At 56.0% G+C, this 16,343-nt stretch overlaps 1 protein-coding gene and 1 long non-coding RNA gene across 2 annotated transcripts; both read right to left on the bottom strand.

Moving 5' to 3' along the window:
* Window positions 1–42: 42 nt before the first annotated feature.
* P4HTM (prolyl 4-hydroxylase, transmembrane) lies at window positions 43–15,130 on the bottom strand. Its single transcript, XM_067754363.1, has 9 exons — window positions 14,399–15,130; window positions 14,101–14,182; window positions 5,438–5,628; window positions 4,482–4,578; window positions 2,926–3,088; window positions 2,182–2,367; window positions 1,351–1,441; window positions 1,022–1,145; window positions 43–494 (listed from the first exon to the last, which is right to left on the bottom strand). The coding sequence occupies exons 1-9, from the start codon at window positions 14,744–14,746 to the stop codon at window positions 274–276; spliced, it is 1,503 nt and encodes a 500-aa protein (XP_067610464.1). The 5' UTR covers window positions 14,747–15,130; the 3' UTR covers window positions 43–273.
* Window positions 7,092–14,094, bottom strand: LOC137232426 (uncharacterized). The gene is made up of 3 exons (XR_010947031.1): window positions 12,575–14,094; window positions 12,364–12,459; window positions 7,092–7,701 (listed from the first exon to the last, which is right to left on the bottom strand). It is a non-coding gene; the product is annotated as an uncharacterized lncRNA (long non-coding RNA).
* Window positions 15,131–16,343: the final 1,213 nt, after the last annotated feature.

Here is a 16,343-nt window from a genome sequence, read left to right as displayed (position 1 = left end):
CCGGCCGCGGCGCCCCGCCCCGCCCATTATGCCTACAGCCTGTTCCGAGGTTCTCGGCCCTGCAGCTCCAAGCCGCGTAGTTTTATTTGTTGGGGAAGCACGGGGCTGTACACAATAAATAACATGGATATGGGAACTGTGCCCTAATCGCGGCTGGAGGTGGGGATGGGGCAAAACATCGGCCAGGCCTTTGGCCTGCAGCTGGACAGGGGTAGGGCCCCCAACCTCGGGCAGCAGGTGACCTGCGGCTGGGGACCGCGACGGACACTCCCCTCAGAGTTCCACGCGAGTGTCGCGGTAGGCCCGGTCCAGGGTCCACTCCGGCTGCGAGTCGGCGCCACTTTCGCGGGCCAGGCGCGCCATCTCCTGCTGGAACAGTGCCTGCCGCGCCCGGCTGGGGTCCACGTTGATCCAGTTGTTGGCGATCCACTTAGTGCCACGCGTGACCAGGCAGCCCCCGTGCAGCGAGTAGTCGTCCACGTCGCCCACCCAACCTAGGAGAGGAGGATGGTGTGAGCAAGGGAGGGGACCAGAGGGAATCTAGGCTGGACTGAGCTGAGCTTGTGGGCTGACCTGAGCTTGGCCTCATATTGCCCAAGTGCATGGCAAGGGTAGGCCCAGCTGTGCACACCTTCAGTGGCAAACATCTGGCCACAAGGCCTCCTTGGGGGTTCAGCATCTTTCTCTAGCGAATGCCTTATCAACACCACTGGCTCTCTGAAATCAGCTTTCTTGCTGCCCGGCCTGTCCACAGCCCTTCCCAGTCTGGGCTACTAAGGTGCACGTGTCCCCCACCCCAGTCAGCTGGAAGGCTAGGGCATCAAGGAATGACAGGGTTCCAGAGAGCCCAGGAGGCTGCACAGGTGCAGGCTGCTGAAGTCACTGAGGATGGTCTTTGGGAGGGACTAGGGGCAAAAAAACATTTGAAGGGCAGCCAGAAACAGCTCACCAGGGTGGCAACCAGGGCTGGGTAAAGGGAAGCTTCCCTCAAGGCAGCCCTGGCCTGGCCACAGGTCCTCACCTTGCCCATCAGGCAGGTAGTTGTACCAGAAGACTGCTGTGCCCTGGCGGGGCTTGACACGCAGGTTCCCCTTGTCACAGTGCCTCCGAGTGTCACGGAGGTCAACATCATCCTGAATCAGACTCTGTGGGCAGCAGAGTGGTGGGGTTTTCAAGCTGCCCTGACTGTATGGCCAGGAGCCTAAGGACAGGCAGTCAAAGGTGGCCAGAGGGAAACCAGTCAGATGTCCCCAGGGGACTGTTTAGGCCTCATCCCAGGTCTGGAGGGGTATGTACTGTTTGCCCAAGGCCCTGCCATCCCACCAGAGTAACAGCCCGGTTGGCCCTTACCATTTCGTCATAGGTTCTGTTGTCTGCTACAGGAAAGACAGTCTCGCCCCCACCGGTGACGTTGTTCAAATAAAACAGCACTGTCATGTAGCTGTAAGGCAGGGGGACTGTTGAGCAGGTTCCCAGCTGTGGATGCTTCCCAGGGGCTTACCTGTGGGCAGGATAAGCTGCCCAGGTCCCCAAGGGCCAGAGGGGCAGGCTGGGATCAGTGACAACACGGCAGGTCAGTACCAAGATGTCCCTAGCCCATTCTTCTTCCCACAAACCCAGTCTCTTTCTGTCAGTCACAATGTTTTTTTATGGCCAAGATCACAGGTGCAATTAGCTAAATTACATGGCCCTGACCAAGGGCCAGCTGGGAAAGGTAGGCTAGCAGAAGCAGCAAGATCATGCAGAGGGCTGGTTGTGACTAGAAGGGGCTGAGCCAGAGCAGCCACGTGAAGAGGAGAGACCTGCCACCATACCTTGGCAGGGGAGGGGGGCATAGCTTCAAAGGGAGAAGCTGAGGTCTCCAGCAGTGCCAGCAGGATCAATAACCAGGGAGGGAGCGGAAAGAATCAGGGGTCCAAACTTGCCCCTTGCCTGAGAGCTCTGGGGGCGGCTTTCAGTGTCTGTGGGTACCTCAGTCTGGCCACTGAGACAAGATGACCACCCCTTTTGGGCCACTTGGTAAACAACCTGAGGGGAGAGATGGGGGTATCCTCGACCAGGATGGCCCAGCACTCTCCTGGCCCCATACCAAGGGGCAAGCCCACAGGGCAGGGCTGTGCTTGTGTCATCGGGGTGCCTGGTCTGGGAGTTGAAGACAGCCCTCAGGTGGGAGGTACTTGCCGGCAGGAGGTCTCGAAGGGTACAGACTCATTGGCTACCAGCTTGGTATGGGAGCAGATGGTCTCTGGGTACACAGGCCCGCTGTCCACATGGGCATGGTAGTGGCCTCCCTCGCCATACCGCACGACCTGCAGCGGCTCGCTGAGTTCCACGATCTCAGGTGACAGGCGGGTGAGGCGCAGTACCCTGGTGGGCAGCAGGCATTCAGCTGGGCAGCCCCATGCCAGGTGGCACCCTGAGGGAGCTGGCAAGGTGGACCCTGGGCCTGCCACAGCTCTGTCCCTATTTCCCCTGGAAGCTCCTTAAGCCACCCCAGACTGGCCCTGTAAGAGCAGGAAGGGGTTACTCATGATGAGCCCTTCTCCCTGGATGCCAGAGACATCCCTGGGTGGCAAAGATGAAATCTTCATTAAGTTGGGGGAGGGGGAGACACTCCCTCCAGGAAGGAGGCTGTTTATCTAAAACCCCTGGCTGCTCAGGGGCAGGGGGTCCTGTGGACAGAGATAAGAGATCACTTCTCTAATTAGCAGAAAACAAACATTCACTCTGTTTCTAATCCCAAATATCTACTGTTTCCCACAATCAGGGCTAATTTGCTTTTGTTAATTGTCCCCTAATGAGTCCCAATCCTGGTCTAACAAGGGGAACTTAATCCTGAGTTGGCTAATCAATTCCGTTTTCTCAGTCTCAGCTAAGGACTTCTATGGGGGCCCTGCACCAGGGAGGACAGCCTCAGGTGCTCACCTCTGGCGGATGGCGCGCATAACGTGGTGGGCACCTTCGCCCTGGTAGAGCCACGTGTGGTGGCTGTTCCGCACCAGCTGGCTGGACTCTGCCTTGTGGCTCCTCATATACTTGTGAAAGTCGCGAAGGTCCATGTTGGAGAACTCCTGCCGGCTCAGCACTCCTGCACAGGGCACCCATCATTAATGCCCACCAAGCCCATGTGGGGAGGGCATAGTGGGGAGGCTGCACCTTCCTACCTACCCCTGGCCTCAGGCACTGGGGGGCCATGTGCACCTGTCCCTCAACCTGGACTCGGGTCAGATGAAATTGGCTTCTGTCACATTAGGCGCTACGGGAAGACCCAGAGAAGCTCATTTCCTCAGTTTAAGCCCTGATTTTGCCCCCAAAAGGATGAAGCCCAACCCCTATTAGACTGGCCAGAGAGCAGGGTCTCCAAAGGAAGCTTAAGCCATATGGCCAGGACACTAGGCCAAGGACTGCCCTTGGCCCTCCAGCCTGGCTCTGTAGAGCATGATGGCCACTCTCTGGTCCTGTAGAGGGCGAAGAAAGAGAGCATTCAGTGTTGGGTTTTGTCCAGGGCCTTCCACACTGTAGGGTGTAAGCTGGGATCGGTCCCCAGGAGTTCCTTCGTGACCTCGGGTCTCATCCTGAGTGGAATACACCTGGCCAGTCCTGCCCGCTGGGTAAACCAGCCTACCTCAGCAGAGAAAGCCAGGCCACTCTCCCAAATGAGAACACTCTCCCCTGTTCCTGCTCAACCCACAAAGCTGGGCTGTATCCTCTTAGGGTTCTGGAAGAATAGCTGGTGTCTTTGCTACATGTTATCCCGGCTGACCCAACTGACACACTTCCATGCTTCGGCCCAGATTTCTCTGAGGGTGGGGGCACTCGAGGGCTGTGAGTCTGTCACGAGCTCTGCACATAGGGGCAGTAGCAGCATGATGCCCCTCCAGCCACAGGTCCCAGTCAGATTCTTCACTGTGGGTTCACCAGCCACAAAGCCATTCTTCCAAGTCCTATTTCCTCAACTGGTCCAGAACTTGGACATGAGGGTAATGACTACACCTCAGAAACTTCCTGGGGGTTATTACCAAAGGCGAGGGTGCTTACAGGACAGCACTCCTGCCCACATGACCCCAAGCAGTTAGCATGACTCCAGGTGGGCAAGAAGAAGGCAAGGGGGACCTTGGTTAGACCAGAGAGGCCGACTGCTAGGGCAAGACCGTGTGCCTGGCTGGAGAGAGGCAGATGCCAAGCTGACCTCACTGTTCCTTTGCTCCCGCTATACCACTCTGCCCTCTGCCAGCCAGCAACCATACCTCCTGTACCCCAGATGCTGCCTGGTGAGGTCAAAAGAGCCTCCAAGAACTGCCCTCTAGACTGTCACCAAAGGGAATGGGAGAGTCTAGCTACTGCCTACTTCCCAGGGGTAAGGGCAAGGCTGGATCCTCACCTCCTCATCTCTGGCTACTCTAGAAGCTGGGCATAGAGGCTACCTGGCTTGGGGGGCAGGAGGCTCACAGCGACAGAACTGTGGCAAGGTATGAGCTCACCATCACCATCAGGGTCAGCCTTGATCGCAGAGTACATCTCCTGAATGTTCTCTGGAGTCATCCACCGTCCATTTCCCAGGCGAGTCTGGGCCAGGACCTAAAGCACAAAATGGTGCCTCAGTGGGGTGGCCCCAGTGATGGAGAGTCACCAGAGCACAGACAGCTGCCTAGTTCCTTCTGTAGGGCTGAGGGTTCAGGTGATAGGGCATGGGTGAGGACGAAGGACAAAGCCCAAGGTCCCTGAGCTGAAGTGAGGGTAGGCAGAGAGGTCTAGAGGCATCTGGGGAGGAAGCCAGAAGACAGTCAAAAGACCTGTGGGCCATGACCATTCTCAGCCCTGGTGGGACTGTGGCTTCCATGGGGAACACTGTCAGCCTATTGGAGGCAGAGCAAAGGACAGGCCTGTGTCCCACCCAGATACCCCAGGTGAGGTGGGGGAGGCCAGGGCCTGGGTGCGAAAAGGGAAGAGGCACCATGGGGAGGCCTGGCCAGTGAACAACCACCAGGCCCCTTAGGAAGATCGGGCTCGGTGAGGCACTCTATATAGGCAAGGGACCCTGCACCCCACCAAGACCTCTCTCAGAAGCCTGGGTGTGAGGGGCATGCAGAGAGAGATGCAGACTTCTGGCTTCCTCTGAGCTGCCACCCCATCCACCATGAATTCTGTGGGGCTCCCAGCAACAGCAGCAAGGAATCCAGACCACAGACAGCACACCACCTGGGAACTGTGGCAATAAATGCCATCACCTCCAGGTAGATTCTCCTGCCATCCTCTGGGGTTCCCAGGGCAGCAAGGGGCTCTCTAGGAGGGAAAGTGGACCCTGGGCATGCCCAAGTTGATCTGAGGTGGCATCTGACTCTTGGGGCCAGGGCCGAGCAGTACAAGTGACCTGGCCACCAGAAACAATTTTGGGCATTCCCACCCTGGTGCCTACTCCAGGCCCCAGGATCCCAACCTCATGGAGCTGCAGGCGACCATCATGGTTTTGGTCCAGCAGCTGGAAGAGGTCCAGCTGGCTGATTTGCATTGTGCCCATTGCTTCCTCATACTCTTCGGTGGGCAGGATCTGGCTGCGTTGTAACCCCTTCATCTGTGCCAGGTGGATGATGAGCCGACACTCCTCATCACTCAAGAAGCCAGGGATTTCTGCCAGAAGAGGTGGGGTGGGGGGTGAGGCCAAGAACCGGGCCAGGACGCTGATGCACCAATAAATACCTTCCTCTCTGCAGGGTTCTTGGGGTAGTCCCTGTCCCCTGCTGGTCACCAAGTCAGGAGGACTTCACATCTGCTCTAGACCGTGACCCCAAGGTCAAGTTGTCCTGCAAAGGTTAGCCAGCGTTTGGAACATGGGGCCTCTCTTTTTGATGCTGAGAGCACACAATTTCCAGGGGAGTCCTGGGAAGTGAGCCAGAGCAAAGCTGGGGATGGGCTAACCCACCTTGGAGTGGGACCAAAGGCCAGAGGGTGGACCTAAGGGGTAGAGGGGTGACCTCCACTCCTTACTGGGTATATATTTTAAAAGGGCAGGGGGAATGTTGGCAGGTTTTTGCCTTCATTATTGCTTTTCGGCATTGTTCAAATAAAAACAAAGTGAATACATCCAGTATTCTAGGCCTTGCCCTCCATTCTCTTGCACAAGTGGGTGCTGGTCATCCGTCCACTACTGAGTTGCCCAGCGCTGGGAGGTCAGTGGGGGTCACTCAGGTTTTTAGCAGCTGCTCTGAGAAGATGCCCCAGTGTCCTTTGCTTTGGGAACAAATGTACACTGAACGCCTACTCCATGCCTCTAAGCCCAAGTAAAGGCCAGTCAGGCCTGGGGCTTAGTTCCAGTGGCTGGATGACCCCACACCAGCTCCACAAGCAGCTCAGTGGAGCTGGAACGCGAAGCTCACACCTGGCGAGCCCACATCCCAGTGACTCCAGGCACTTCCAGGGCTGGAGCCTGGGCCTTGCTTCATTCTCTTGTTCCTGGGAGAGAGGACTTCCTTTGACGGGGCACAAGAGGCCCACACAAGAACTGACTGGAGGAAGGGCCATGCCGCCACTGTGACCCCTCAGAACTCCTGCAGAGTGGTCTGCCACTTTTCTGGGTTATTCTCTCAGCATGAAGTTCCAGTCATTGCCAAGAGTAAGGGAAATGGCCACTCGGAGCCAGGATTGGAGCAGTTTTTAATAGTAATCACAGCAGATCACACTTAGGGAGCACAGACTCTGTGTCCTGTCCTAAGCATGTCATTAACCCCGTAATCCGTATACTCATCCTAGAAAACCAGGCCCCATTAATTCACTCTTCCTCTCCCTGAGGATCCCCCAAGCACAGAGACATCAGCAACTTGGCCAGGGCCCCACAGGCTGTCGCACTCCAGAACCCAGGCTCACAGCCAGATTCAGCTTCCATAGGTAGGTGACCCAGATGCGATGACACTGAGGACAGGACAAAAGCCACCCCACCCCACCCCCACCTCCAGCCTGCCTGATCCCCTCAACCTGTCAAACCCAGAAAGGGTGTGAGCCATCCACTGGGGGACCAAATTGCTAATCACCAGTCACCTCCTGATCATTTAAAAAGATAAACAAGAAAAGTAAACCAGAAAAAGAAAACACAGGCCCAGGTTTCTTCAGTTTATTAGGTGCCAGTCATTCACAGGCCCAAAGGAGATGCCACCCTCTATACAGCCCCCTGCCATGTGCTATTCAAATGCAAACAGCCCAGGTCAGCACACTGGGGCCTAACCAGGTGGGTCTGAGCACATGGAAGCTGGGCAAACATTGGCTCCTGAGGTGTGGGTATAGCCCTTATAAAGCCCCCAACCTCAGTGCACTGAGACCAAGGCAGAGAAAGCAGGTGATGGATCAAGGGCTGTGGCAGCTGGTGGCACTGGTGGTGCTGTCGGGTGACGGTGGGGCAGGGGCTCCCTGGGGCCCCACACGGTGCATGGCCATTCCCCAAGCCATGGCGCTGTGCCACAACATTGGCTACACAGAGATGCGGCTACCCCACTTGCTGGACCATGACACAGCAGCCGAGGCCATCCAGCAGTCAGTCAGCTGGTTGCCCCTGCTGGCCAGGGAGTGCGACCCTGATGTGCGCCTCTTCCTCTGCTCCCTCTTTGCCCCGGTGTGCCTCGACAGGTAGGGCAGGGGCTCCCAGGTAAGGGTGGGGGCCTCTCCTCAGCCAGGGCCTGCTCTGGAAGCTCTTCACTAATCATTGCTGTGTACCTATCGGTGACAGGAGGATGAAGGATTGTTTTGTCAGGGTGTTGCTGGCAGAGAGCGCAGATGCCCATGGGACACAGGAGACATAGGCAGGGGACTATCAATGGTGTGCACCCTTGGTCTGGATCCACAAATCAACAAGGGCTCTTAAATGTCAAGGTAGGGCAAGTGAGCAGCCCGCTCTAGGCTAGGGGCTGAGAACCCCTCTCCAGTGAGGTGTGGCAACTCTGTCTGCCCAAAGGATCCTGGCCAGAGATGGAGCCACGGCTCATCTGGTGGCTTTTTCTCTCAGAGTCCAGAGATTGCAAGGCTGATTCCTCTTCCCCAGCCTAACCTACCCCGTGAACAACAGCTCCCTCAGTTTCTTCTTTGCAGAGCCAGGGCCCTTCCTAGAGCCTCAGGGTGACCATGCCTGTAGCAGCAAGAATGGGCTCTTTCAGAAACTGAGGATTGGGCCCCTTTGCTCTTGGCCAACCCCAGGCCTGGCTAGAAACTGCAGTGTCCTGCAGGCCTTTCAGGACAAGAGGGAGGGCCCTGCTTTCTCCCTCCAAGATGGGGAGTGAAGGCCCAGAGTGCAGGGCCCCTCCTACAGCCCTCTCCCAGGCACTAGGCATCCACCGGAGCTGTAGGTGGAGATGCACTGCAAAGGTGGAAAGCAGCCTGGGCCAGGGCAGGGGTGGGGCTGGGATTACAAGACAGAAGGGCTGGGAGACCCAGGGCTGAAGGCTAAGATTTCAGCAAGCAAAGGAGCAAGAAGCCCAGCTGCAGGGCTGTTGCTAGGTGACCAGGGTGTCGTTGCCCAACAGCTGTGGAGTTTCTGGCCAGGCCTAGAGCTAGGAGCACACAGAGGCCCCAGCTTGGAATCCAGGAACCCTGGTCCTGAGCACCCGCTGCCCCTGACACTTTCCCTGCCCTGCAGGGTCATCTACCCGTGCCGAAGCCTGTGCGAGGCCGTGCAGACCAGCTGCACCCCCATCATGGCCTGCTATGGCTACCCCTGGCCAGCCATCCTGCACTGCGGACGCTTCCCCGCCGGCCACGGCCTCTGCGTGGCTGCCATCTCCAACGGCTCCCGCCCGAGCTGCCCACGTGAGTCTCTACACAGCTTCTAGGCTGGTCTAACCCTTTCTCAGCCCCACAGGCTGCACCCCACCCTTTCAAATCACAACTCTCGGGGATCAGGTAACTGGGTCTCTCTGGTGGGAAAGAAGAGGGACAACCCACAGCGGCCATCCATCTCAGAAAGGGTAAAGAACAAGGGGAAAGTGGGAGAAACCCCTGCTGATGGCTCCCCTCCTCCACCCGGGGTCCAGGGGGAGCCTCACTCAGCTCCTCCCCCCAGTGCCACGTGCCAGCTGCAGGGACTGTGAGTTGCAGGACACCAGCTCGTCCAAGGAGGTCCTGGACACGCTCTGCGCTAGCGATTTTGGTGAGCCTCTGGTGCCCAGCACCCCTTACACCCCCTTACAAGTGGGTTCATTACAACTCCTGGCTTGGTGCTAAGACAAAAGAAAGAGGGGATACCCAAACATTATGCCTAATTAGAACTAAAAAATAAGTTCCTTTAATAATTGCTAAAAAAACAACATTCCAGGAGGACAGGCCTTCTCTAGGACCCTGATTCCAAGAGCAGAACATCAGACAAGAGGGTTTGGCTTACCAGGTGGAGGGGAAGATGGGGATACTCAGAGGGGCCAGGCTCATCACCTCGGCCCTCTGATCCCATTCAGCAGTGAAGGTTAGGCTCTCCTGGCGCAGTGGGTCATCCTCCGGACCCTCAGACTGCGACCTGGACTCACAGCTAGAGGTGCTGAAGGCGGGCTCACTGCCCCCTGGGGAGCTGGCGCCTACTCTGCGATGCTGGCTACAGCTGGATGCCACGTGTGTGTACAACCTCCTGCGCGGAAAGTATGCTGGGACCTACGTGCTGAGTGGGGAGGTGCAGGGTCACGGTCTGCTGGTAACCACGGCCTATGGTTGGAGCCAGGGCCACAGAAATCTGCAGCTGGCCATGTGCAGGTGGCATCATCACCAGTGCCCAGAATAGAGTCAACCCAGGTGGGGAGAGCCTGGGACTTTATAGCCACAGCCTCTGCAGTGGCCACGCAGACCATGTGCTCCCCTGGACACACATAAAACCCTCTTTCTGCTGCCCTCCATGGATATTTGCAGACCAGAGTCCAGAGTAACTCCAAGGCTCACCCAGGACCAGCACAAGGCAGGGCAGAAGTCCACTTCTGTGGTCCTTCCTCCTGGAAAAAGTCAGCTAGCCTTGTGTGCTGGGCAGGCAAGACTACCTTTCTGAACTTCCCAGACCTGGGATGCCGGCCTGGCTGATGCCCTGCTCCTGCCCACAAGCCCCAGCATCCCAAGCTGAGCCTCAGGGCAGGCACAAAGCCTCAGGCTATGCTCACCCAGGCACTATGCTGCTTGTCAAGCCCCAGACAGACTCAATTATATCTTCCTGACCTTTACTGAGTCCACAATCCTGCCAAGCAGCGGGCCTGTGGAACAGCAGGGGGGTTCATACAGAAAACTGCATTAAGCTGCTTACAAACCTGAACTAATATGCATACTACAATTCTTTCCCTACTTCTGCGCTTCTGTCAAGAGAGCACAGTGGTCTTATGTAACTGCTTTATTGTTTTTTTTAAGCTGAAAAAGAATAGGTCTGGAAATCCTATAATAAAGCAGTTATGGTTTTAACATACATTGTTTTGTGTACTGGTATCGATTACTCATTTACCTTAAATAGTTAAGAAAGTGGACTAAAACTCTTGCTGGCCCACTGGAAGTGCCCCCTGCTGCTCTTGAAGAGGGTGCCAAATAAGGAGGCACCTGCCCAGGGTGATGGTGGAGGCCACTCTGCACACAAAGACAGGTGCTGGACTGGCTGAGAGTATCTAGTAAACCCCTCCAGCTGGCCAATAATTGTCAGCAGTAGACTCTGGCCGCTGGACACACAGCCATGTCAAATCAGGCCTTCCACACATGCAGCTAACCTTTAGGGGCAAAGACACAATTAACAAATAAATACAGAAGGTAGTTTCCAATGATGCTAAGCGCTGAGAAGAAAACGGAGCAGGCTGACGCAACAGAGAGCCTGGAAACCTCTTGAGACCAGTCTGAGGTGGAGAGAGGTCTCTGAGGAGGCGAGGTTTGAGCAGAGGCCTGATGCGGGGGAAGGCACCCTCAGTGAGAGCCAAGTCTGAGGCTTCTGGTGGAGGGAACTGTGCATATAAAGGCGCCAAGGCAGGACTTCCCCGGTGACATAGTGGTTAAGAGTCCGCCTGCCAATGCAGGGGACACGGGTTCGAGCCCTGGTCCAGGAGGACTCCACATGCCGCGGAGCAACTGGGCCCGTGTGCCACAACTACTGAGCCTGCGCTCTAGAGCCTGCGAGTCACAACTACTGAGCCCGCGTGCCACAGCTACTGAAGCCCACGAGCCTAGAGTCTGTGCTCTGCAACAAGAGAAGCCACCGCAATGAGAAGCCCGTGCACCCTGAGGGGTAGCTCCTGCTCACCGCAACTAGAGAAAGCCCACACGCAGCAACGAAGACCCAACACAGCCAAAAATAAATTAATTAATTAAAAAAAAAGGTGCCAAGGCAGCAATGAGCTTGGTGTCTGAGAATCAACGGGGGGTGAGTGAGGGAAGGGTGGTGGGAGATGAGGTCTGAGAGATGAGAGGGTCTTGGAGCACCAAATGAGACGTAGAAGTGGAATGGGAAATCATGGAGGCTTTTAAGGAAGGGAGTGATGAGATCTGATCTGCTGTTTAAATACAGAATGAGTGTGAGGTGGAGGGAGAAGTGAGCCACATGAGAGAAAGCAATGTCCCCAGAGAGGCGACAGTGAGTCAGAACTGGAACACCTCCCTTCTGAACTGGACAACGGTCCAAATCCTTGGGAAATGCCTACCACAGTCAAGCAGGTATCCTCCAGGAACTCACGGGGGGGCCTTTTGTGGCCCAGGTCCCACTTACCAAATGTCTCTAGGAACAAAGGTGGGAAACAGGAAATTTCCCCCAAAGGGAGAGGCTGAAGGTTACGTGAGGATTTCCCTGTGAAGTGGTGGGGTTCCCTTCCAAAGAGATGGAGGCACCCTAGGGTAAAACCCAGTCCCCTTGCCCCAGCTGACACCCTGAACACCTACCCCTTGAGCCCTGGCATTTTGGGTCCCTGATGGTGGGTCACAGTAGGGCAAGGTGGCATAGCGGGCCCATTCTCCTTGGGCCCTGCCTGCCTCTTCAGGGCGACAGTAGGTGGATGGACAGGCAGGCACAGAAAACAGAGACACTGCTCCTTCTTGGGGTGAGGCTTCCTTCTTTGGATTCATCCAACACCACGTTCAGGAACTGCCCCTCCTTGGACACCCTCTCCCCTGTGGTTAGCCTGTCTCACAACTGGACTTCTTATAATCACTGACCTCTTCCTCATTTGTCTCACCTCATTTCACCAAGCAGCAAGCCCCAGGACTTTCTGAGTAAAACCTGGGACATCTTTCACCAACAGACTCAAAGGTAGTGTAAGAGTTTTGGAGGAAATGAGAACAACGATTAGGAAGGTCTTGCTGCAACTGCCCAGTTCTCCTAATCATGCCCTTTGTAATTTATCTGCACAAACAGAAACCCATCTGATGGCTTAACCAGAATCAGTTTACCTTTTGTCAAATCTCTTCTGCTTCCCGTAATGTACTCTTGGTGACTTCGGGTCTGGGTTTCTCATTCTCTGCTTTGTAGGACTTTGATGCAACAAGCTGCATGTTAGGGGGTTAGGGTTAGGGGTTATGCCTCATGGCTCACTTAACCTAACATATGTCTGAATTAAGTATATACGGGTCCAAAAAGGCTGATGAGAGAAAGTACACCCACCTCAATGTGGCCGTCTCACAACAGTGGAGTAGTAATGGGGAGAGTTGTTCCCTTGCCTGGATCACCTGTTCCTTGACAGCCACCTGGCTTCATCCCACAGCTTCTGCGGGTCTGTGCTCAAATATCCTTCTCAGGGAGGCCCACCCTGACCAGCTTACTCAGTTTCAACCCCAGTTGAAATTCTGCCTTACTTGTCTGTGATCACTTATCACCATCTGACACACCATGCGTGTTTATTTGTCTGTAACCTCATTCGACTGTCAGCTTCAGGTGTTTTTTGTTTTCCTATTTTGTCCAATTCTGTATTCCCGGCACCTGAACTAGTGCTTTGCTCAGACTTCAACATTATGCAATAATAATAATAATCTTTTAGTGCCTTCCCTACAATAGGACTGACATCCTAATCTATGTGAAATCATTCTCACAGGTCTAGGCATAATCCCCAACCAGGGCCCTCTGCCTTAGGGTTGACAGCATGCGCTCAGATGCTCTGCTTTGGTTCCCAGTCCCCTCCTGAAAGCCCCTTACCCCTTCCATCCCCCAGCAGCCAGGAACACCTCAGGTCTGCAGGTAAGTGTGTCACTGAGGCTGGGTACCCAGGACTGGGGTGTGAAAACCTATCTTGGGCAAGGTCATGGGTCTGGGGACCCCCATCTTGTTGGTACTGGTAGTCTTTGAAGGACTTCAGGGTCTTCACAACTAGCACGTTGGCTTTAGAGTGCAGGCTGTAGAGAAAGTCTGCCTTGTTCTAATCCTAGCTTCACCCTGAACTAGCTGTGTGAGCCTGGCCAAGCAACAGGGGCTCTCTGTGCCTCACTTTCTCACCCACTAGCCTGACAGTGGGACCTACACACACCTCATAGAGGGGTTGTGAGAATTAAATGGAATGATCACATAAGTCTAGCACATAACAAGAGCTCAGAAAATGTGAGCTATGATGCTGGTTCCAAATGAGGTCACCCTGGAAGGCTCTGCCTACTGTAATGGCTGAACACAAAACTCCATCCTAAGAAGAATCCCAGAGTGCTGGTAGCAAAGGCTGGTGCCCTTGTGGGGCAGGTTTGGGGGGCACCAGCTTACCCACATTTGGACAGCCTGCTTATCAGACCCACTTTGGGAGTGGAATTTCCCCTTACAGGTCCTGAGATCAGCTAGGACCTGGTTATCAGTCTGTCCGACCCTCCCCCCATTCTAGAATGTGACAGAATTAACCATGGCAGGGAGCCTCCAAAGACAGTTTCAATGAAATGTTTAGACACTAGCTTCTAGATCACATTGCTCAGCCCTGTGATGGAAGGATCAGCTGCAGAGAGTAGGGGTCACAGAGGGGAGTGTGGAAAGGTCAGCCTGTCACCCTATATTGGAGATGGGGGCGGGTACCTCACTTGGGGCAACCTCTGGGTGGAAAAGAAAGGGCTACTTTGAAACAGCCATTTTCAAAACAGTAGTCACGTGGTCAAATGAGCCTCAAGGCAGCCACCAAATCGTAGCCCCTGACCCTTCCTGGGGGTGCCCAGCGAACTTACCGAAGAGCAGCGGCTTGAGGCTGAGGGTTCGGATGAAGTGATCCCTGTCGGCGACCAGCTGGACCTTGCGCTCATACCCCACCTAAGGGAAAGCGGCACAGCGGGCAGCTCGGGCGCCAGGCCCCTACGTGCGAGAAAGGAAAAGACGCCCCGGCCCGGTGGGCGGCGGCGGGCGAGTGAGGGGGTGCGCGCGGCAGGCCGGGACGGCGCAGGGAGCAGCGTGGAGCCCCGGGCTGACTGCCGGCCTTCTCGGGCTCGGCGGTGCAGGGCCTGGAGCGCGCCGCGGCGGAGGCCTCACCTTGATGCCCTCCAGCCGCGTGAGGGGAGGTAAGGTTGGCGCGGGCCCGGGGCCCTGGGCCCGGCGCTGGGGCCCGGGGTCGCTGCTGTCGTCGCCGTTGCTGTAGTGTACGAAGAGCAGCAGCGCCAGCACGTTGCCCAGGTACAGGTGCACGAACACCATCAGCACCAGGAAGTAAGCGCGCGAGCAGATGCCGCGAGGCTTGCACAGCGGCCGGACCGGTGTGTCCTCACAGTCACCCAGTCCCGCCGCTGCCCCGGCCGGGTCGTGCTGGGGCGGCGCCCACTGAGGACTCACAGCCTCAGGCCGCCGGCCTGCCGCCGCCGCCGCCGCCGCCGCCGCCGCCATGGTGCCCAGGTTGCGCGCGCACCCAGGGGAGGGGCCGCGGGGTTGTCAGCGTCGCGCCGCGCCGTAGCCAGAACCACCGCCGCCGAGCCAGCGCGCGCGGCGGTCACCAGCAGGGGGTTCCTGGGGATCCCGCGCCCGCGCTGCACTCAAGATCTCCGCTTCTTGAACCCCGGCCCACACTGAAGTTCCTCTTCCCGAGCTGCTTTATCGTTAGTAGGAGATGCACACTCCCCAGGGCAGAAGCCGCCCCCCAAATGTAGATGCAGACAAGAGCAGCACAGTTACAGGAAACCCCACTGGTAGTTCCTCCGTTCCCCGGTTGAGACGCATTTCCCTCTTCGCGGAACAGTATGGTCTGCATTTTCTCGCTCCCAGGAGTGGGGTGGCAACAAGGAGGAGGCAGTGCCAAAAGATGATTCAATATTGCGGCGGGTTGGGGCGCCGCGGAATCCGATGACTGCGCACATTGTGGTGGCGTCGGACCCAAGGCATTCGGCACTGACACTCGCCAGTGTAGGCGGCCAAGAAACGCCTTGGAGGTCTGCTCTGCGGTCGGTCTGAACCTCCCGGGAAGGGCTGCAGGAGTCAGGTCTTAGGAAGCAACTGCCTGATGTGCGGGGTCGCATAGACGGGGGACCCAGTCTGGAGTGGTCAGACAGGGCTTCCTGGAGGAGCCCTGGCACCCTAACAGTAACCTGCAGGAATGCTGCAGGTGCTCAGGTTCACAGGAACTCTCCTTGCCTCAGCGCTGGCACATATGAAGAGGGAGAAAGGGACTTTTCCATAATTGAGACACCAATGCCTCGGAGGAAAGTTAAACCCAGATTATCCCCAAATATGGATGTAGGAGGACATACCAGTGGCCAAGTGCCCAAACCTGGTCTTTTTCGTTCTCTGCTCACCCCCACCCCCACCCCCGAGGTGGACATGCAGACAAGAGTAACGTCATTGAGGCAGGGCCCACCGGTGGTTTGTCTTTACACTGTTAAGACGCCCTCCCCCTCCAACTTCCTCCCAGACAAGTAGAGAGTGCATTTTCTGGTCTCCTCAGTAGGGCAGCCCCATCTTCTTCTCTTGGAGATTCTACACACAATGGCAGATTTCATCAGTGCCCAAGTATTGGGTTGGCCAAAAAGTTTGTTCAGGTTTTTCCATAACATGTTGCTGAACTTTTTGGCCAACCCAATACATGGGTTCATCCAGTCACCTTTAGGGACTATCTTGTCAATCTCCTTAGGAAACTAGAGAAGCACTGTCCAATAAAAGGAGAAGTTCTGGATGTTTTCAAGGGGGGGGGGGCAGGGCAGGTGGCAATGGGAACCTTTGGGGCTCAGCCAAAGCTGGGATGCTGACCAAACACCTCCAGTGGTCCAGCATCCTGCTTCAGTTGGAGTAGGAACTGAGCTCTGTAGGCAACTGGCAAGTCTGGACTCTCCCAACATGGAGGCAAAGACACAGGCAGCGAGGACCTGGCCCTTCTTCCTGAAATGAATTCCAGATGTCATGGTTTTCTGGTATCCATGAATGAATGTTGAGACCATTTCCTTTTTAGCTTTTTAGAACCTATAATTAAATCACCACAAAATGCTCATGTTCC

The sequence above is a fragment of the Pseudorca crassidens genome, chromosome 10 (genome assembly GCF_039906515.1).
Source record: "Pseudorca crassidens isolate mPseCra1 chromosome 10, mPseCra1.hap1, whole genome shotgun sequence".
Taxonomy (NCBI): domain Eukaryota; kingdom Metazoa; phylum Chordata; class Mammalia; order Artiodactyla; family Delphinidae; genus Pseudorca; species Pseudorca crassidens.
The sequence above is the reverse complement of the archived record's forward strand: the minus strand, read 5'-3'. Positions and strand labels throughout refer to the sequence as shown.